General features: G+C 44.9%; 1 protein-coding gene across 5 annotated transcripts in view; it reads left to right on the forward strand.

Moving 5' to 3' along the window:
* The window catches only part of KAT7 (lysine acetyltransferase 7), a 34,440-nt gene extending 14,809 nt beyond the window's left edge, over positions 1 to 19,631 (forward strand). For 3 of the 5 annotated variants that reach the window (XM_002719300.6, XM_002719299.6, XM_089318147.1), the window contains 9 exons: positions 450 to 548; positions 6,140 to 6,250; positions 7,839 to 8,030; positions 11,385 to 11,474; positions 11,704 to 11,844; positions 13,933 to 14,026; positions 16,573 to 16,719; positions 17,223 to 17,329; positions 17,922 to 19,631. In XM_002719300.6, coding sequence (XP_002719346.1) covers positions 450 to 548; positions 6,140 to 6,250; positions 7,839 to 8,030; positions 11,385 to 11,474; positions 11,704 to 11,844; positions 13,933 to 14,026; positions 16,573 to 16,719; positions 17,223 to 17,329; positions 17,922 to 18,023 — 1,083 coding nt within the window. In that variant the 3' untranslated portion in view covers positions 18,024 to 19,631. Of the gene's footprint in view, positions 1 to 14; positions 121 to 449; positions 549 to 5,394; positions 5,501 to 6,139; positions 6,251 to 7,838; positions 8,031 to 11,384; positions 11,475 to 11,703; positions 11,845 to 13,932; positions 14,027 to 16,572; positions 16,720 to 17,222; positions 17,330 to 17,921 lie in introns of those variants that run through there. The other 2 variants (XM_089318148.1, XM_089318149.1) reach the window with 2 other exon arrangements.
* The last annotated feature ends 1,408 nt before the right edge of the window (positions 19,632 to 21,039 follow it).

The raw sequence follows: 21,039 nt of genomic DNA on the forward strand, positions 1-21,039 counted from the left end.
GTAAGAGGCAGCTACCTTTTCTTCATTGTCTGTTCAGGGTTTTATTCTTAACCAGTTTGTCTGCTTTTGTTTATTTTAATATAACTCTTAATCAGATCAGTAAGCATGATTTGGAAAACAGTGAGCATTCTTAAATATTTATTGCATTGCAGTTATCTTTGTTTTATTCCTGTTGCTTTGGTGGAGATGTTGTTCCTTAATTCATGATAAAATAAGTTTGCGTTCCTGAACCCATATGTAACTGGGAATAGGAATAGTGATTTAGATGATGAAGGAGCCTAATACTTTCGGATTTTTAAATTGCTGTATTATTCAGTGTAGTTGTAACATTTCTGGTGTTTTTCCCCCTACCTTTATTTATTATTATTTTTTAATGCTTGGTCTTTCATTTTGAAGCTTTATCTTGAGTTATCTGGCTGGCTTCTCACTTTTCACTGTTTTCCTTTTAGGCCCCCACCGAGAGGCAGCTGCGATATAAGGAAAAGGTGGCTGAACTCAGGAAGAAAAGAAACTCTGGCCTGAGCAAAGAACAGAAAGAGAAGTATATGGTGAGGAGGAGTTAATTGTTTCGTTAGCAGGAACTCTGCTCTTACAGCTGGTTCCTTGTGCTTTCTAAGCCTCTGCCTTTCAGACTTGTAGTTCAGTGTTCTCACTCCAAGGGAACAGGAAGTGAACACCAGGTGACTTTTCTCTGCAAGTGTGGAACTTACAGTAATCCCCCAAAACTGGGCTGGTGAGACTGGAAACAGGAGGCCTTAGAAAAGTGAAATACAGTTCACTAAATTTTAGTTGATTTTAACTTATTTAGAAGGGATGGGCATTGTGGTACGGTGAGCTAAGACACAGCCCAGCCGGCGCCGCAGCTCACTAGGTTAATTCTCCGCCTTGCGGCGCCGGCACCCCGGGTTCTAGTCCCGGTCGGGGTACTGGATTCTGTCCCGGTTGCCCCTCTTCCAGGCCAGCTCTCTGCTGTGGCCAGGGAGTGCAGTGGAGGATGGCCCAAGTACCTGGGCCCTGCACCCCATGGGAGACCAGGATAAGTACCTGGCTCCTGCCATTGGATCAGCGCAGTGTGCCGGCCGCGGCAGCCATTGGAGGGCGAACCAATGGCAAAAGGAAGACCTTTCTCTCTGTCTCTCTCTCTCACTGTCTAACTCTGTCTGTCAAAAAAAAAAAAAAAAAAGACACAGCCCAGACATCCGCGTCCCGTATTGAGAGTCCAGGGATCAAATCCTGCCTCCGCTTTTTTTTTAAATTAATTAATTAATTAATTAATTTGACAGGCAGAGTGGACAGTGAGAGAGAGAGACAGAGAGAAAGGTCTTCCTTTTGCCGTTGGTTCACCTTCCAATGGCCGCCGTGGCCAGCGTGCTGTGGCCGGCACACTGCACTGATCCGAACTGCCTCCGCTTCTGATCCAGCTTCTTGTCAGTGCACCCAGGAAGCAGTAAATGGTGGCTTTAATACTTGGGTTCCTGCTACCCAAGTGGACTACATGGATGGAGTTTCTTGGCTCCTGGCTTTGGCCTGGTCCAACCCTGGCTGTTAGGGACATTTAGGGAGTGAACTAAGAGATGGGAGATTTCTTATCTCTCTGAACTTTCCTTTCTTTTGTTTTGCTTTTCAAATAGATAAGTAAATAGAACCTTAAAAATACAGAAGAAAAAAACCTCATTTTTAGTGTTTTTTTTTTTTTTTTAAGATTTTATTTATTTATTTGAGAGGTAGAGTTACAGACAAAGAGAGGGAGAGAGGGAGAGCAAGCGAGAGCAAGAGCGAAGAACGAGAGAGCTTCCATCTGCTGATTCACTCCCCAGATGGCCGCAACCACTGGAGCTGGGCTGATCCAAGACCAGGAGCCAGGAGCTTCTTCTGGGTCTTCCACACAGGTGCAGGAGTTCAAGCACTTGGGCCATTTCCCACTGCTTCCCCAGGCCATAGCAGAGAGCTGGATCAGAAGAGGAGCAGCCAGTGCTAGAACTGGCACCCATGCTGCAGGCAGAGGCTTAGCTCACTATGCCACAGCACCAGCCCCAAGATTAATTTTATTTATTTGAAAGGCAGAATTAGAGAGGGAGAGACAGAGGGGAGAAAGGTCTTCCATCCACTGATTCACTTCCCAAATGGCTGCAACAGCTGGGGTTGGGCCAGGCTGAAGCCAAGAGCTCTTCTTCCAGGTCTCCCATAGCACCTGGGCTATGTTCTGCTGCTTTCCCAGGCGCATTAGCAGGGAGCTGGATCGGAAGTGGAGTAACCGGCACTCAAACCTGCACCCAGATGCGATGGTGGCGCTGTAGGCAGCAGCTTAACATGCTGTGCCACCGTGCCAGCCCCCTATCTTAGTGTATTTTTAAAAATTGCTTATTTGAGAGATAGAAACTGATAGGCAGAGAAAGAGAGTGCGTGAGCTTCCGTACACTGGCTCACTTCCCAAATATTAACAGTGTCCCTTAGCCAGGGCCAAAATTTGGAGCCGGGTACTCAATCCAAGTCTCCCACGTGGGTAGCAGAAATTCATTCACTGGAACACTCACCACTGCCTACCAGAGTCTGCATTAGCAGGAAGCTGGAGTCATGAGCCAGTAACTATTGAACCCAGAAATTCCAATATGAGATGCAGGAATCTTGACCCCTAAACCAAATGCCCACCTCCAGAATTTAAAATTTTAAAACCTCAATCCATAGTTGCTTGTAAACTGTGCTGTAATTTTAAAGGATTAAATTTACTCACTAAAACAAACACTATGACTTTGAAAATGTCTCTAAACTTAAAAATATTCAAGCTTAGCTATAGTCCACTTATTTTCATGGAAAAATGATTTTCCTGCCAGATCAAAGGCATTAAATAACGGGTACTGTAATAGTTTTTTGGTAGTACTTTAACATTTAGATTAAAACTAAATAGTACTTTAACATTTAAAGTAAATTTAAATAGTTACAACCAACTTTAAAAATAACAGACAATTGTAATAGAGGATATGGAACAATTAAAAGTGTACAGAAGGGGCCAGCACTATGGTGAAGTGGGTTAAGCCGGCACCTGCTGTGCCAGCATCCTATATGGGTGCCGGTTTGGTTGGAATGCTGGCTGCTCCACTTCCGATCCAGCTCTCTGCTGTGGCCTGAGAAAGCAGTAGAAGATGGCCCAAGTCCTTGGGCCCCTGCACCCACATGGGAGACCCAGAAAAAACTCCTGGCTCCTGGCTCTGGATCGGCCCAGCTCAGACCGTTGTGGCTATTTGGGGAGTGAACCAGCGGATGGAAGACCTCTCTCTCTTTCTTTTTCTTTTTTTTTTTTTTTTTTTTTTTTTTTTTTTTTTTTTTGTGACAGGCAGAGTGGACAGTGAGAGAGAGAGAGAGACAGAGAAAGGTCTTCCTTTGCCGTTGGTTCACCCTCCAATGGCCGCCGCTGCAGCCGGCGCACCGCGCTGATCCTGGCAGGAGCCAGGAGCCAGGTGCTTTTCCTGGTCTCCCATGGGGTGCCGGGCCCAAGCACCTGGGCCATCCTCCACTGCACTCCCTGGCCATAGCAGAGAGCTGGCCTGGAAGAGGGGCAACCGGGACAGAATCCGGCGCCCCGACCGGGACTAGAACCCGGTGTGCCGGCGCCGCAAGGTGGAGGATTAGCCTATTGAGCCACGGCGCCGGCTTCTCTTTCTTTTTCTCTCTGCCTCTTCCTCTCTGTAACTTTGCCTTTCAAATAAATAAATAAAATCTTTAAAGAAAAAAAGTATACAGAAGAAAACATTGATCCAACTAATTAAAAATAACCACAGCTAACATTTGGGATATTTCTTGGCCTTTCATATAAGATATACTTTACACGATTAGGCTCTTACTATATGTAGTGTTTGGGTTCTGTCTTTTCACTTAAACATTGTAAACTAATTTCCTTGTTTCATTAAAGATTCTTAAAGAAAATGTCTTGCTTAAAATTTGGTGTGTTTAGGTAAGAATTTATTTTATTATAAATGTATTAATCCATGCTTATTATTGAAAATACTAAAAGTAGAGGGTCTGAATTTATTTCCTTGAAAGGCTGAGAGACAGACACACACAGAGGTCTTCCATCTGCTGGTGCGTTCTCTCAGTGCCTGCAACAGTGAGAGCCAGGGCAGGGCAGACTGAAATCAGTGGCAGGGACTCAAGGCTCAGCTATTTGAGCCACTACCTGCTGCCTCTCACAGTGCCAGTTGGGAGGCAACTGGATCAGAACTGAAGCTGTGATTCAAACCCAGGCATCTGCTATGGAATGCAGGTGTCCCAAGTGGGATGTTAACCATTGAGAATAAAAGTTCTAATAAAAAATTGTCCTCCAATATACAAACCACTTTTCAGCATTTTGATTTATGGTCTTTTCAGTCTTTTTCTGATGCTTATTTTTATATAAAATTGGAATGCTTTCCTCTTTAGTCATTGATAAATTATTAAATGTGTGGTTTATGAATAAACAGAGCTTGGCTTCACTAAGACCAAAATATGCCAAACTGTATTTACTTTTTTGGCAGTCATCACTGTCTTGGAAATGATGACTTTATGAATGGATGCAGGCCAATGTGATATGAATGGTAGATTGTGGAGTGAATTTGTAGCTAAATACCTAGGTTTGGAGAGGGAGAACTCTAAAAATGGGCTGTAGGGTACTAGGTTGTATACTTGCCCTGTCTTGTTCAGTATTTTTATCTGCAAGTTGAAGTGCAATAATACAATGATACTATTTATTGGGTGATGATGATGCTGCCTAAGTTTTATAGTAACTGTATATAATGGGTGGTATTTCACCTATTTTATATAAAAACTTGGGTTTATGTAAAAACTTGAGACTTGGGTAATTTTTCCAAGATCAGACAGGTAGAAAGAATATCTGAAGTAAAATTTCCTGAGTTTTTTTTTTTATTCTTTTTTTTTTTTAATGTTTATTTTTATTTATTTGAAAGGCAGAGAGAGAGAGAATGTGAGAGCACAGTGGGTTCATTCCCCAAATGCCTGCAATGGCAGGTACTGGGCCAAGCTGAAGGCAGGAACTCCCATCAGGGCTGCTATGTGGGTGGCATCCAGGTCCTCCTCTCAGGGGGTGCATTAGCAGGAAGCTGGAATTGGAAACAGAGCCAGGACTCCTGATTTGGTTGCTAAACGTCCCTCTGATCTGCCCATCCCTCCTGAAATGTTTAATCCTGTAAACTTTTTTCAGTAATTGTGGAAAGGTTATTTGAACTCAACCTTCGTGATTAAAATGCTTAGAATCTGACTCTTAGATGAAAGTCCTAATTCAAAAAGATGTGTTGGCAAAAGGATTTGGGTTATCCAGAAGAAAGGTCCTGGTGAATGGCTTCTTCAAATGCTAATACATGTGTGGAATCTATTCTGCCGTTATCTCCCCTTCTCTGGGTGGGAGGTGGAGTCTGGGGAACCGAGTGGGAAGGGCTAGAACCAGAGATTTAAAAGCAAAGCTTCCCTAGGAGTTCCTTCCTGAGAGAGGAGCCTTGCAGACACTGCCATGGTAAGATTTGAAAGCTATTTAATTTTCTATGACTTGAAACTTGGGTAATTTTACTGCTAGACGGTTAGTAAGTCTGTTATTACTATTGTTATTGAAGAATGCAGCCTGTTTTCCCTGTGCACTTAGAGTGGAGTTTGAAAGTGGGAGTATTACCCCTTCAGGGGCAGTGTCCTGGCAAATGCCGCAGTTCCCACAGGAGAATTTGCAAGGCGCTGCTTAGCTCAGCGGCCCATCCTCCCTGCAGACTTCATTTTCATTTAAAATCTTAAAAAGCTGAGGCTTGGAGAATCTGATCTGTGTTCTGTTTTTAAATCAGAAAGTTAGCTCGGAAGATTTCTTCCAGATCTCAGGATTCTAAGAATTTCTAGCGTGCTCTGCATCTGTTGTACTTTGATTTTTTGATCTTTGAGATCCCAGGCAGAGGAACGCAAGAGGTGAAGGAGCATTCTGTCCTCAGATTTGCCAGGAAGGGTAGGGGGTCTTCTGGCTTTAACCCAATAAATCATATGTCTCGTGCATGATCCTTAGTACCTACCACGTAGGCACTAAAAATAGCTTACGGTTGTGGCTAGCATCGATTGAAGTGAGCCGATGACGTTTTTCTAAGCAGAGAGTGTCACGCTGTTATTATTTTCCTAGGAACACAGGCAGACCTATGGGAACACTCGGGAACCTCTCTTAGAAAACCTGACAAGCGAGTATGACTTGGATCTCTTCCGAAGAGCACAAGCCCGAGCTTCAGAGGATTTGGTGAGTAGTGAAACTTCCAAAGCTGAGGACCGCTTGTGAAGGGCGCTCAGAACGCCAGGAAAAGTTGGGAATTAAATGCCTTTTGCGGCTTGAGTCCTTTCCCCTTCCCCCAGCCATCCTGTCTAGACAATGCCCTTCCCATTCGTATTTAAAACTGATCACCCTCTTCTCTTCCCCTTACTCTGCAATTTGTTCTTCTTTCTACCTCAACTGGAAGTTCCAGTTTAGCTGGCGGTGGGGGGCTGGATGAGATGTAGGTGCCCCTTTGTTTCAGTTGGGAAATTTGCAGTTGTGAGATACCCATCACAGTGGAGCTTGCTTCTTGGAGGGAATAAGGGAAAGGCTTTTGTCAGGTATTTCAGAATTAACCTTTGACACAGCCAAGTTTTACACACTAAGGTGGTTTTCTGATCAGATTGTTTCTTAGAATTGGATCCTACTTAGTTTTGATACCTTAGGCAGAATTCCTCACAGCTGCTTGAAGAAAGTTTCTTTGATTTTACAGATTAGATGTGTCCAGGGAAACACTGGACACCCCCACCCTGCCTTTTTTTTTTTTTTTTTTTTTTTCATAGAATTACTTATTTGAAAGGCAGAGCCAACAAATAGTTCACTCCCCAAATGGCTGCAGTGGCCAGGGCTGGACCAGGCTGAAGCCAGGAGCTCCTGAAACTCCCACATGGGTGGCAGGGGCCCAAACACTTGAGCCATCTTCTGCTGCTTTCCCAGGTGCATTAGCAGGGAGCTGGGTCTGAAGCCAGACAGCTGGGATTCAAACCAGTGCTCTAACATAGGATGCTGGCAGCTGCTTAACCTGCTGAGCCTCTCTGCCGGCCCTTTTTTATAATATCAGACACTAGATGCGTTGAGAACTTGCAGGAGGCAGGATTGGTTGGTTGGGATAAGCTGCAGCTATTGCTGGTTTTTCTGTCCTGCTGTGGGTTGGGGCGTTTCCTAGCCAGCCTGTCAACAACTCTCCACCTGCTTATGCTTACAATCTCCTCCTGCAGCCAACTCACCCCTACTGAAGGGAGATAGATATCCAAAAGTATTTTCTACCTTGCAGAGTTCAGATTCCAGAATTAAATTGTCATCTCCAATGCAGAAATACTTTGTTAAAGGGTCTACTCTTTACTTTAAAAGTGGACCTTTTGGATGTGTCTCCCAGAGATTCACACTGCTGTGTGAAAGCTGAGATAAGTAGCACACGTTCTCAATAACCTCTTGTTTTTAGTGTTACATGTTGTGAGGGTGGGGAGTTTGTATCTGGTGGATTACCTTTAATCACTCGGTTTGGCAGATAAAAAATGTTGCCAAAGACTCATTCTGATGAGACTTAAGAGTTGGGTAGGGAGCAAAGAAACCACTTTATTGAGATCTGTGCTCTGGACGGTGCAGAGAGCACCTTTTCTGTAAGCCTGCCTGGTTTCCATGCTTTTGTAGACCTCTGTAGTGTAGATTCTTCATGCACAAAAGCAGAATCTGTCTAGCCTAGGATGGTGGCAGGCACACAAGCTTACTAAGGGCCTTTAAAGACAAAGATGATAAATTCAACTCCTCTTTAACTTTTGTTTCTTCTTGGCAATAGGAGAAGCTAAGGCTTCAAGGCCAAATCACAGAGGGTAGCAACATGATTAAAACAATTGCTTTTGGCCGCTATGAACTTGATACTTGGTATCATTCTCCCTATCCTGAGGAATATGCACGGCTGGGACGTCTCTACATGTGTGAATTCTGTTTAAAATATATGAAGAGCCAAACAATACTCCGCCGACACATGGTAAGTTGCCTTGGGTTCTTTTCTCTTGCCCGCAATAGTAATGAGCCTTAGGATCTCCAACTTTTGTCCTAGAAATGATGTCTGTCCAGACAACTCAGTGGTCCACAAGTAGTGGGACAAAGGATAGCAATTAGAAAGCCCCATTTCCAGGCAGGGTCTTATAGTCTCACAGTCTGGTGGCACCCCTGGCAGCTGACAGCCCTTAGTCACCTCCTGTCCTGTGCATCTTCCTGTCTTCTATCCTTGCTCCCTACTCTTCCCCATTTCTGCCTTGGAGTATGAATTGCTTCTGCCCTCCGTTTTTGTGTGTTCCAAACAACACAGGGGCTTAATTTGACAGAGCAGGGACAGCCTGCCTTAGCAGGTATCACTAGCTACTGGCATGGGCAGTGGATGCTCAGGAAATGAACACTTATCACTGAAGACAGCAGCCTGTGACAGATCATAGTGTTTACAGAGTGAATCTTTTGATGCCTTCCCCTAAAGCTGTTCAGTGTTTGTGGTTTCTGAATGTTCTTGATATTAAAATAGGAATAAAGACTTGCATTTAATTAAATTAATTTATTTATAAGGTTTATCTTTATTTGAAAGGCAGAACAGCACAGAGAGGGAGACAGATCAATCTTCCATCTTCTGGTTCACTCCCCAAATGGCCGCAGTAGTCAGGTCTGGGGCAAGCTGAAGCCCGGAAATCCACCCTGATCTCCTACATGGGTGATAGGGGCCCAGGTACTTTAGCCATCACCTGCTGCTTTCCAGGGTGCACATTAGCAGGGAGATACATCAGAAGCTGAGCAGCTGGGACTTGAACCATATATGGGATGCCAGCATTTCAAGTGGTGGTTTGACCTGCAGAGCCACAGTGCCAGCCACTTATTTTATTGTCAACCCAAGTGTTTACTAGATGTTTTTGCAACTTGAAGCTAATTTTTTCCCCCTGGTTATGGAATAAAAAGTCTTAAAGGATATTTCTGCCATGGAGCAGGACAGAGAATCCTCTTGTTCCTGTAGTCACGATGAATTATAAGTTTGACTCAGGCCTTTTAGGGGAACTTCCTTCCCCTTCTGCTGTTTGTTTCCAGGATTTCTGACATACTCTTCTCCCCAGTGTGGTGATACTGCCTTTCTTTTCTTTTCTTTTTCTTTTTTTTAATTTGACAGGCAGAGTTAGTGAGAGAAAGAGAGAGAGGTCTTCCTTCCATTGGTTCACCCCCCAAATGGCCACCACGGCCAGTACACTGCGCCGATCTGAAGCCAGGAGCCAGGTCTTCCTCCTGGTTTCCCATGTGGTTGCAGGGCCCAAGCACATGGGCCATCCTCCACTGCCTTCCCAGGCCACAGCAGAGAGCTGGACTGGAAGAGGAGCAACCGGGACTAGAACCCAGTGCCCATATGGGATACTGGTGCTGCAGGTGGAGGATTAACCAAGTGAGCCATGGCGCCGGCCCCTGATACTGCTTTTTGTGTTCTCCATTCTGGAACACTTGATCTGTAGTATTGTGGCCCAGAACTGCTACTTTGAATTAAATCTCCAGACTCCAACATATCTGCCTTGTGTGGGGCTAGAATAACAGAGGGGAGGTGATAGCTGAGGACTGGTTGAAATACTGGGCTTGGGGAATAATGGTGGTGTGAGAAGGACAGGACACTGACACAGATTGCATACCAGCAGGATAAGTGAAACTTGGGTTTCTATTGATGTGGACTGCTACCATTTAGCTTTCCTTCTTTTTGTTTCTGATTCTTTAGCCAAAAGGACAAGAATCAAGAGAGAAAATGAGGGGTCTAGATAAATCTGAAGATCAAATAGGCATTCTGACTCTTTCAGGATCTCCTGCATTATATGAGTTATAAAAATCAAATTTCAGAAATACAAACTTAGTTTAATCCATGTCTGTTCTGATTCCTATTGCTTCAAGTGTAATTACTGAAATGGTCCTTCTTTGACTTTGCTTCTGTTTCTAAGCAAATAATTGTTGCAGAGCTAGCATGAGTAATGGGGAATTAGGAGCAAGCTGTAGGTGGAACTTTTTAAATTCATTTATTTGGAAGAGTGACAGAGAAAGGAGAGAGAGAGAGAAGGAGAGAGATCTTCTATCCACTGTATCATTCCCCCAGATAGCCACAATGGCTAGTGCTGGGCCAGGAACTAATAGCTTCATTCAGGTCTTTCATGTGGGTGGCAGGGGCCCAAACACTTGCGCCATCCTCTGCTGCTTTTCCTAGGCCACCACCAGGAAGCTGGTGTGTGATTCCAGAGTTGACCAAAAGAATTATAAAAAATTGTTTATTCTATATGCACATACTTTAAAACAATATTTTAAAATGTGTTTATTTAAGAGCTTTAAAGAGTTAGCCTTTTGTGCCAGCACTGTGGCATAGCAGGTTATGCCACTGCCTGCAATGCCAGCATCCCATAGGGGAACCTGTTTGAGTCCTGAATGCTCCACTTCCTATCTTGCTCCCTGCTGTTGTGCATGGGAAAGAGGCAGATAATGGCCCAAATGCTTGGTTCCCTGTACCCTCGTGGGAGACCTGGCTCCTGGCTTCGGCCTAGCCCAGCCCTGGCCACTGCAGCCATTTAGGGAGTGAACCAGTGGATGGAAGACCTCTCTGTCTTTCTCCCTCTCTCTGTAACTGCATTTCAAATAAATAAAACTTAAAAAGATAAAAGGGTTATCCATTTACAATGCTGGGTGACTGGCTGTGTTAACGGTGGTAGCAGATGAGTGTGAGGAAGGGGGTGCCTTGTGCCCCCTTGTGGCCAAGTCCTCCTTGGCTTCCTGTTGCCACGTTGGCTTGCCACAGGGAGACCAACATTCTTTTATTTCTTTATATAACAAAGAGAACACATTTTGAGGGTAGTAGGGCATGATTTTTATCAAGGTAGTTGGTTTTCTAATCAGAAAAGAAGACCCTGGCGGTTAGATGATAATGAGAGGTTACTGGGAAAGGTGAAAATAAGATTTTCAGCAACTCTAAGCTGCTGGAAATAAGCTGCTTAAGAATTTCCTGTTGGTGTGCAGCGTTTGACAAGCAGGGGTATTCTTTTTTTTTTTTTTTTTTTTTTTTTTATCTGGCTTTTATGTAGTGTGTGATTTTAATCTGGACTGAAATAGTGCCAGAATATAACCCAGAAAACTTGTTCTAAATTGCTGTAACAATGTCATGAATATATATTTGACTTTCAAAGCTTTTATTTGTTTTACTGGGGAAAAAAAAATCTCCCTTTTTTGCTGGATAAGTATCTCCCTCCACTCGTTAACCGAATGTGACCTCTGGTTCCTTTCCCCTTGTGAGAGGCAGTCTTGTCAGGAACTTTGATTGCTATGTCTGAACTCCATTCTATTGCAGGCCAAGTGTGTGTGGAAACACCCACCGGGTGATGAGATATATCGCAAAGGCTCAATCTCTGTGTTTGAAGTGGATGGCAAGAAAAACAAGGTAAGAAGCACGACCCGAGAAAGAGGTGGCAGTGTTTACACTCACAGGTTTCTGAAGGAGTGTCCTTTGTGTTCCTCACATGTTTACGTCAAGGAGATAGAAACTGTCTATTTTGGCAGTAGGAGAGCTCTGTCTCATTAACAGTAATGCTGTGATCCTTAATTTGAGGCCTTAATCTGATAAGTTTAGGACTCACTGACCCACACCTGAACTGTTTCTTTGCTTCCAGATCTACTGCCAAAACCTGTGCCTGTTGGCCAAGCTTTTTCTGGACCATAAGACATTGTATTATGATGTGGAACCGTTCCTGTTCTATGTGATGACAGAAGCAGATAACACTGGCTGTCACCTGATTGGCTATTTTTCCAAGGTTAGCAGCATCTGGAGATTAACAAATGAATGGCCAGAGCAGGGTGCTCAGTGTTGGCGCATGAGTGCTCGAATCATGGACTGGAGAAGGTGGTGCCCTGGGCAACAGTGACAGTTCCTTCTTTAAAAGGGGGAGGGGACACCTGTGTGTGAAAGATTATTTAATGAAAATGTGCAATTCTTTATTGAAAGCTTCTGGTTTATTTATTTCTGAACTTATGCACTGGAGTTGCCTATTTTTTTTTTTTTAAGATTTATTTATTTATTTGAAAGGCAGTTAAAGAGAGAGAGAGACCCATCTTCAGTCTGCTCGTTCACTCCCCAAATGGCTGCAACGGCTGGAGCTAGTCCAGGCCGAAGCCAGGAGCTAGGAACTCCTTCCAGATCTCATATAGTTGCAGGGGCCCAAGAACTTGGGCCATCTTCTGCTTTTCCAAGCTGTAGCAGAGAGCTGGATCAGACGTGAAGCAGCCAGGTCTTGAACCAGTGCCCATATGGGATGCCAGCACTGCAGGTGGTGGCTTTACCCCTAGGCCACAGTGCCAGCCCCATGGAGTTGCCTATTTGAAAGAATGAAAGATTTATTTAATTAAGAAGGACAGTTACAGGGAGAGGGGAAGGGAGAGACAGCTGATTCACTCCCCAGATGGTCACAATGACTGGGGCTGGGCTGGGCTAGACTGAAGCCAGGAGCCCAGAACTCCATCCGCGTCTCCCATGTTGGGTGGTAGGGGCCCACGCATTTGGGCAATCCTCCACTGCCCTTCTAGGCGCATTCGCAGAGAGCTGGGTCGGAAGTGGAACAGCTGGTGCCCGTATGAGATGCCAGTGTGGCAGGTATGGTGGTTTAATCTGTGCCACAATGCCATCCCCTGGAGTTGCCTATTAATTAACTAGCCCAGCCCCTCCCTTCTAGCCATCAAGTCCACATCATACACTCCAACCCACTCTCATGGCTCTACCCTCTATCAGCTTAAAGCCGGGAATATATTCCTTTGGCCTGGTTCTTTAGCCAGGCAAAAGCACAGCCCCTCCTGTGATAATATGACTGTGCCTCTAAAGATCAAAAGCCAGATTTGGCTTATGACTTTAATACAACAACTTCCTTGAAATATGATTCTCGCAGTTTTTAAGTGTACCATTCAGGCTGGCGCCGCGGCTCAATGGGCTAATCCTCCGCCTGCAACACCGGCACACTGTGTTCTAGTCCCGGTTGGGGCGCCGGATTCTGTCCCAGTTGCCCCTCTTCCAGTCCAGCTCTCTGCTATGGCCTGGGAGTGTAGTGGAGGATGGCCCAAGTACTTGGGCCCTGCACCCCATGGGAGACCAGGAGAAGCACCTGGCTCCTGGCTTCAGATCAGCGCGGTGTTCCGGCCGCAGCACGCTTGCCGTGGCGGCCATCGGAGGATGAACCAATGGCAAAAGGAAGACCTTTCTCTCTGTCTCTCTCTCTCACTCCACTCTGCCTGTCAAAAAAATAAAATAAAAAAATAAAGTGTACCATTCAGTGGTTTTTAGTATATTTACAAAGTGTGAAATCACACAATTTTCATTATCCCAGGAGGAAACCCCATATGCATTAATTCTCACTCCCCATTTCCACCCAACCTCTCCCAGCCCTTGCATCTCTATAAATTCGCCTGTTCTGGATGTTTCACATAAATGAAATTGTACAATAGGGAGTTTAATTGTTTTTGGTCTCCTTCCAGAATGAGAACTTACTGTTTTGTTTCCTTCCTTTCTCTTCCAGTAAGCAGCCTTCTTTTGAAACACTGCTCTTAAAGAGAGCTACTGTAGGCTGATTCAGCAATCCGAACCCTCTTGCCCTGCTCTGTGCCCATAGAGACCCCAGAGGTGGCCCCCTTAAAATGAGATCGGAGGTTTCAGAGCTGGGGAGACCCTTGGGTTAATGATTTTGGCCATTATAAAGGGTGTAGATATAGATAGAACAGTTGCAAAACTGACAGCCATTACCCAGAACTGGCTAGCTGGATAGTTTGCAAATAGCCTTGTTTAGAATCCGGGGGAGTGCTGAAACCTTTGGTTCCAAATCCCGATGACCTACTCATCTGTTTGCTCTTGATTTTAGGAAAAGAATTCATTCCTCAACTACAATGTATCCTGTATCCTTACCATGCCTCAGTACATGAGACAGGGATATGGCAAGATGCTCATTGATTTCAGTAAGTGAAACTGCTAAGTCATAAGCTCCACAAGGCAAGGATCTTATGAATCTTGCTTGCCTTTCTGATATACATTGAACACTCAATAAATGCGGAACCCTGAGTAGGTACTTGATAGGAGATGGTGAGGACGAAAAGGCACGCCCTTCGGGATTTTCCCAGTTTGAGACGTAAATAGAGCACATCCGTGCATAAGGCTACAAATCTGCTCCTTGATGTTAGGGATTTCACTTTTGTTAAGAACTTGTTCAGGGGCAGTCCATAAACCTGATAGAAACTGAGTACATACTCCACCCTCATTAATCATGGATTCTGTTTGCAAATCTGCCTACTCATTAAATTTGTGACCCCAAAATCTGTCATTTTCAAACATGCACCGCAAGATGTGTACATTCCTAGCTGAGCTCCCAATACTTTGTTTCAGCTTTCACACCATAAATAAGTGTTTGTCTTTGTTGTCTTAGTGCCATGTTTCCCGCGAGTTTGTGCTTTCTGATGGCTACTTAAAATGGCCCTTAGCATAGTGCTCAGGTGCCGTTTCGTGCTCCAAAGTGCAGGGCTGATGTGTCTACAGTGGCCGGATAAGCTGTCTTCAGGTGTGAGTTGCGGTGCTGTTGGCCAGGAGTTCAGTGTTAACGGAATCAATGGTATACATCAAATACGGTCTTCTGTACAGGAACATGTCAAATAAGATCATGAATTATGTATTGTTTGCTTGATGAACATGTGATCAGAGACTCAAAGGACTCCAATCCTGTATTTCCTAGGAGCAGTAGGTGGTTCAGTATTTGCTAATTCGGTGTTCTCTGTGAATACAGAACATAACCACTGTGAATAACAGAGAATCTGCTGTATATCATTCATTATTCGCTGTCAAGTGACTTACTATAATCAGAATTAGCCTTCCATGCCCTTTTTTGTTGTTGTTGTTGTTTTGGTTTTTTTTTTGTTTTTTTTTTTGTTTGTTTTTGATAGGCAGAGTGGACAGTGAGAGAGAGAGACAGAGAGAAAGGTCTTTCTTTGCCGTTGGTTCACCCTCCAATGGCCGCTGCGGCCGGCGCACCGCGCTGATCCAAAGGCAGGAGCCAGGTACTTCTCCTGGTCTCCCATGGGGTGCAGGGCCCAAGCACCTGGGCCATCCTCCACTGCCTTCCTGGGCCACAGCAGAGAGCTGGCGTGGAAGAGGGGCAACCAGGACAGAATCCAGCACCCTGACCGGGACTAGAACCCAGTGTGCCAGTGCCTTTTTTTTCTTTTGAAGTTTTGTGAATTTCTTTGAGAGACAAAGTGACAGATCTTTCCTCCATTAGTTCACTCCCCAAATGCCTGAAACAGCCAGCACTGAGCCAGGTGGAAGCCAGGAGCAAGGAACTCCAGCAGGCCTCTCATGGGTGGCAGGAGCCCAGGTACTTGAGTCATCTGCTGCTTTCCCTGCTGGTATTACCAGGAAGCTGTGTCAGAAGCAGAGTAGCCGAGACTCGGCCCTGGGTACTGCAATAATGAGATGCAGGTGTCCTGGGTGGTGCCTTAACTTCCTGTGCTACAAAACTCAGCTCCTCTTTGATTTTTAAGCCACCAAAGAGGAGATTAATCAGGAAGTGGCATAATTCACTAAGGGAGGAGGGACTGGCTGTTTTTGAACAGGTGATACCTTTTCATAAACCTTATTTATGGAAGCTCTCTAGCATACACAGAGGTTGAATATGAATAACAGAGATTGCCTTGTTTTCATCACCCAAATTCTGTATTCTCACCTTCAGTTATTTTAGTATCTGTGAAAGATAGGTTTATTATACCTTAAGAGACACACATACCCTCCAAAAAAATCCAAAAACAATCCTTAGTATTGTAAACTGTAATATTCAGATTTGCCTAATTTTTTGATTTTTTTAACAATTATTTATACTCAGATCCAAGTGAAGTTGATTTTGAATTGGCAGAAGTGGCTTATAATTTCCCTTTTAATCTAAAAGCTCCCCATCTCTTTTCCCCTTGCTATTTTTGTTGTTGAGAAAAGCCAGGGTAGTTGTTGAGTAGTGTTTCCCAGATGATGAATTTTGCTGAATGTCTCCCTGTGGTGTTGCTTTATGTATTTTGCAAAATTTTGTATACCTCGACTTTTGGATGTATAGATGTCGTAACTAGAGACTTCTGCAGGTTTTTCATACCCTTTACTACTTCATAAGTGATGCTCAGATAATTTTAAAATTTAGAGCTTTGAAAAATGCAGAAAGCTATATAATGGCATAGCTTCCCATTTACCCTCTTCCAGAACATTCTGAAAAGGACCCTTGTTATTACAGTTTTAGTGAAACCTTCTCGAGTTTGCCTACTATAAGTAAACACACATAGACATTTTGTCTACACAAAGGCAGTGTGTTGTACATGACAGCCATACAGTAAGTACCTATTCCACTGAATGGCTGAAGCCTACCTGATGATGCCAAATGGACTGTCACCTTAAATCTCTGGGTATCCACACTGGTCTTTGCTGTTAGGATGAATTAGAGTTGCCAGAAAAAGTCTGTGTATTTGTTCCCTGGCAGGTTATTTGCTTTCCAAAGTGGAAGAAAAGGTTGGCTCCCCAGAACGCCCACTCTCAGATCTGGGGCTCATAAGCTATCGCAGCTACTGGAAAGAAGTGCTTCTCCGTTACCTGCATAATTTCCAAGGCAAAGAGATTTCTATCAAAGGTTGGTTTTTGACACTCTGGAGTGGTTGTATTGTTACCTAAGGCGCTAACTCCACTGAATATATTACAACTTTTCACTTGGCCCGGTTCAGGCTTTGTAACCTGTTCTGTGTTGCCTCTGAATGTGAGGGCAGAAGGCCCACTGAATGTGGACCACAGCAAAGTCCTCATCACTGCAGGGGCCTGGGATTTCAGAGCATCTGGCCCCTGGGAATGGTTATGGATTGGTCTCTGAAATCTGGAGTTGCTAACATTTTAGTTCTTTAAAAAGTCAAGAAGGAAAACTTTTCTTTGAATATTTTGCTACACGCAGGAGCTTTATTTTGGTATATATTTGACCATGATCTCTGGCCTAGAGTAGCTTCTTGGTAGACTGGTTATATGAGTGTTTTGTAAATTACTCCTGAACAATTCGGGTTGAGTATTGAAGATTCTAACCATGTGATTGCTAAAGGGCCGGGGCCTGTGCTTTTGGGCCGGCTCTCATTAGCTCTTCTGTTTCAGAAATCAGTCAGGAGACGGCTGTGAATCCCGTGGACATTGTCAGCACTCTGCAAGCCCTTCAGATGCTCAAGTATTGGAAGGGAAAGCACCTCGTTTTAAAGAGACAGGTAAGGTTCTTATCAGCTGATTGCTCCTCGCCTGCTGCTCCTTGAGGCTTAGCAGAGCAAAGGAGAGGCCTTTGTTTGCACGCACCTCTTCCCAGGTTTCATTTCTGTAGCTGGCAATGCTGTGATTATACTTATCTGCTACCTTATCTTGTCTGAAGCTTTTGGTAAGCTCCTCTTTGAAATGTGGAGGCACAAGTTAAGCAGCTTTATGGTGCGCCGCATTACTGTCATCTGATGGTTGTCTTAGATTGGAGAAAGTTGCCTCTCTGCACAGGGGAATTATCACAAACTCTAGGGCTTGTGGAAGTGATTTTAAGTCCTTTGAACAAATGCCACCTCAGCTTATGCCTGCTTTTAATTTTTTAGTTGACCATGTCTTACAAGGTTGGATGAATAATGATTTTTGGTTCTCTCTGTGGACATAGTAAAAAATGGATTAGGTAGGAAAGCAGTTTGAAAATGTGTTTATCCTTTTTTAATACGTTAATATTAATTAACCCCTTTCCTTCTTGGCTGATAGTCATTTTGGAATCTGTGCATCAGAGCGTCTCAGTTGAATGTGTGTAATACTTTGTCCTGTTGTTCTCCCCAGGACCTGATTGATGAGTGGATAGCCAAAGAGGCCAAACGGTCCAACTCCAACAAAACCATGGATCCAAGCTGCTTAAAATGGACCCCACCCAAGGGCACTTAAAGTGACCTGTCATTCTGAGCCAGCGAACCCCAGCAGTAGGAATCCGTACCCTAGGGATCTGTCTGTCATTTCTGTTGCTCTTGTGATTGGCAAGTACAGTATCCTTTGGGAAGGCCATCCCCCTCAGGACTGTCCTGGCTCCGACCTTTGTGTACACTGCAGACACTGGTTCTGAGGAACTGTTGTTTCGGCCTCAGTGAGGTTGCCTGGCTGGGATCTGTGTTCGACTCGACGCAGAGCCCTCATAGCACTGACCCAAGGAGTTCTGTTATGGTACTGTACCTGTCCAGTCACTGGTTCTCTCCTCACGTCCTCTAGCCCCATGAGGTTGTGTTGTGTCTCCTGAACTTTGTACTAGTGCTTCTCGCCACCCGGTCACCAGACCTCCAAATACGGTTGTTGCCAGCACCAGGGCCCTTCCGGTTCCTCCTGACGGACGTGTTCTGTGGAGGGGCAGGGCAGAGGTAGCACTTGGGAGTGAGTGTGTGTGAGTACTGGGGGGGTTCATTCACTTTGGATTTCATCTTGCTTTACATTTTTTTTCCTCCATTTTTATTGAAAGACATGTTTTTGATCAGTACGGGGCTGACCAGAGCCACATAGTTCCGAAGAGTTTCCCAGGGATTAGTTTTGGTAACATCACAGACTCCATCTTGAGGAGATGGAGAGAAGAATTAAGATTGTGTGTTTTGATTTTACCTGTGGGCAGGATTTTGGTGGAAAGGAATGGAAACTTCTTTTTGCCTCACCAAAAGTGCCCAGTCTTAAATGTTTTCTTCCCTGTTTACTTCCTGCCCTCTTTTATGTTTGCAGGTGCCAAAATAATTGACAGTTCTCCCTTCATGCAACATGTTAGCTCGTTAATTATACTGTAAAAGTCCTGCTCACTTGTTCAGCAGTACATAGTACTGTATGCCTGTACCAGGCAGAGTGCACCTGTGCTTGCACATGAGTTGCCCTGATTTTGTCCCAACATCCTGGGAGAATTTGGAAGTGACTGAAAATGACTCCTGTGTCGCAGCCTGTGACTCAGCGAGGCAGGATGGCCGCCCTTGCCAAGGTTTGCCTCTCTTTTCAGCAGTGCCTCACCCTCCCTCTAGAACGACAGTGTTTCTGCCCCTCCGAGAGCTCCCCCTCCACTTCCTTTTTGGGATTTGCCATCGTCTTCTGTTCTCTGGTCTCCTATTTCTGGTGTTGTTCAAGTGAAGGAGGAGATGTTCCCTCTAATTTCTCTCTAGCCCATTATAACCTGCTATCTTGGGGCAGCTTTTGATGTCTGACTTGTCACCCTTCCCAGCTTGGTCTCCTACAACACTGCTGTCTTCATGTGGCGCCCTCACCACAATCCCGACTCTGGTCATTTGTGCCTTTCTCTTGTCATCTCTGTACACTACTTATATTCACTGTGGGTCAGGGGAGCTAATTTTAAGCATGTTCAGTGGCAGCTCCCCTCCAGTTTCAGTGTCACTGTTAAAATTTATCCAAAAGCAACTTCACTGGGGGTTTTCTTAAGGGGTGAAGGCCTTTTACAGACGCTAAACCCTTCCCCACATGTGGTAGAATGTGCTCTTCTGTATTACTCCTCAATAAAGCATGTTCTCTGCTCAAGTCTGGTTTCATCCAGGGTTCTCATTTGTGTATGAAAATGATGTCGTTGACCTGCTGCTGATAGTAAATGCACTTGGGATTTGTTTTCTCTAGCCGCAAACTGTTGAGGGATGTGGTTTGTGGCTGTGGAATTTTTTCGACTCATGCAGACTATCTATAGAGGGAGTGCTAACTTTGAACTTGTCATTGCTGAAACACATTCAGTCTGCCTACCTGCAGCTCAGGCTCTTGTGTGTGCATGGCAATGACCAGTCAGTAGCTCATTCCTGTATTCATTGCCCTTTGGTTTGGGGGGCATTGGAACCAAGAAGAAGTTAGAATTAGGTGTGGGTACAGTCACTAACTTGTGGGACCTGGGCACAGGTGTATCCCTTCTCCAAGCACCAGTTGTGAGCCGTGTCTCCTCTAATCATTGGCACTCTGCCAAGATGAGATGACAGTGTTTCTGAAGGCCACTGTTTACCCAGTGCAGAAAGTGGGTGGCTAGAGGAGAGTGCATGGAAATTGTCTTTGCCAAACTGGTTTGCTCACAGTCTGCCCTAGTAGACAGGGTCTTCCTTTATAAGGCTAGGGTCCTTTTGGGGGTCAAGATGGCAAAAAGAAACTTGAGCTTATAAAAAGGCCTTTCTCGAATTATTTATTTGAAAGAGTTACATCTTCTGTCTGCTGGTTCACTCCCCAAATGGCCGCAATGGCCAGAGATGGGCCTGTAATGGTCCATGAGCTTCCTCTGGGTCTCTTTCATGGATACAGGGCCCCATTACTTGGGCCATTCTCCCTGCCTTCCCGGGTGCATTAGCAGGAAGCTGGGTTGAAGTGGAGCAGCCAGGACTTGAACTGGTGCCCATATAGGATGCCGGCACTGCAGGCTGGGGCTTTAGCCCGCTGCACCACAGTGCCAGCCCCCATGTTCATCTTTTCATAGGGTGAAGTGTGCTCAAATCTTGTTTTAAATCAGAAATTGTTCTCAGATTCTGAAGGAATTTGAAGTAGATGAAATGTACAAGAGGCTGGAATGCTGAGTGGTAAAGGCACTTGAGGGCGGGGCACAGTACTGATCTCCAGCTCCAATGATTGCCACCTCTAAAAATTGAAGGAAGGAAGTGGGCGGGTATTTGGGTGTTTGCATCCCGTTCCGGGGTGCCTGCCTTGCTGCAGATGCACATCCTGGGAGGCAGCAGGTGACGGCTCCAGGGGCTGGGTCCCTCCCACCTATGTGGGAGACTTCGATTGTGTTCCTTGTTCCCCGGGCACCTGGGGAGTAAACCAGCGGGTGAGAGCTCTGTCTCTCTGCCTGTCAGATGACATACAAAGTATTTAAAGTAAAAGGGAGATTTCTCTGGTGTACAGTCCTTACAGATGTGGGGACAATGTTCACTTCCCTTGGCAACCTCGAGGGAGACTCAAA

Source organism: Oryctolagus cuniculus, chromosome 17 (assembly GCF_051225735.1).
Source record: "Oryctolagus cuniculus isolate XC-2025 breed Fujian yellow rabbit chromosome 17, ASM5122573v1, whole genome shotgun sequence".
NCBI lineage: Eukaryota > Metazoa > Chordata > Mammalia > Lagomorpha > Leporidae > Oryctolagus > Oryctolagus cuniculus.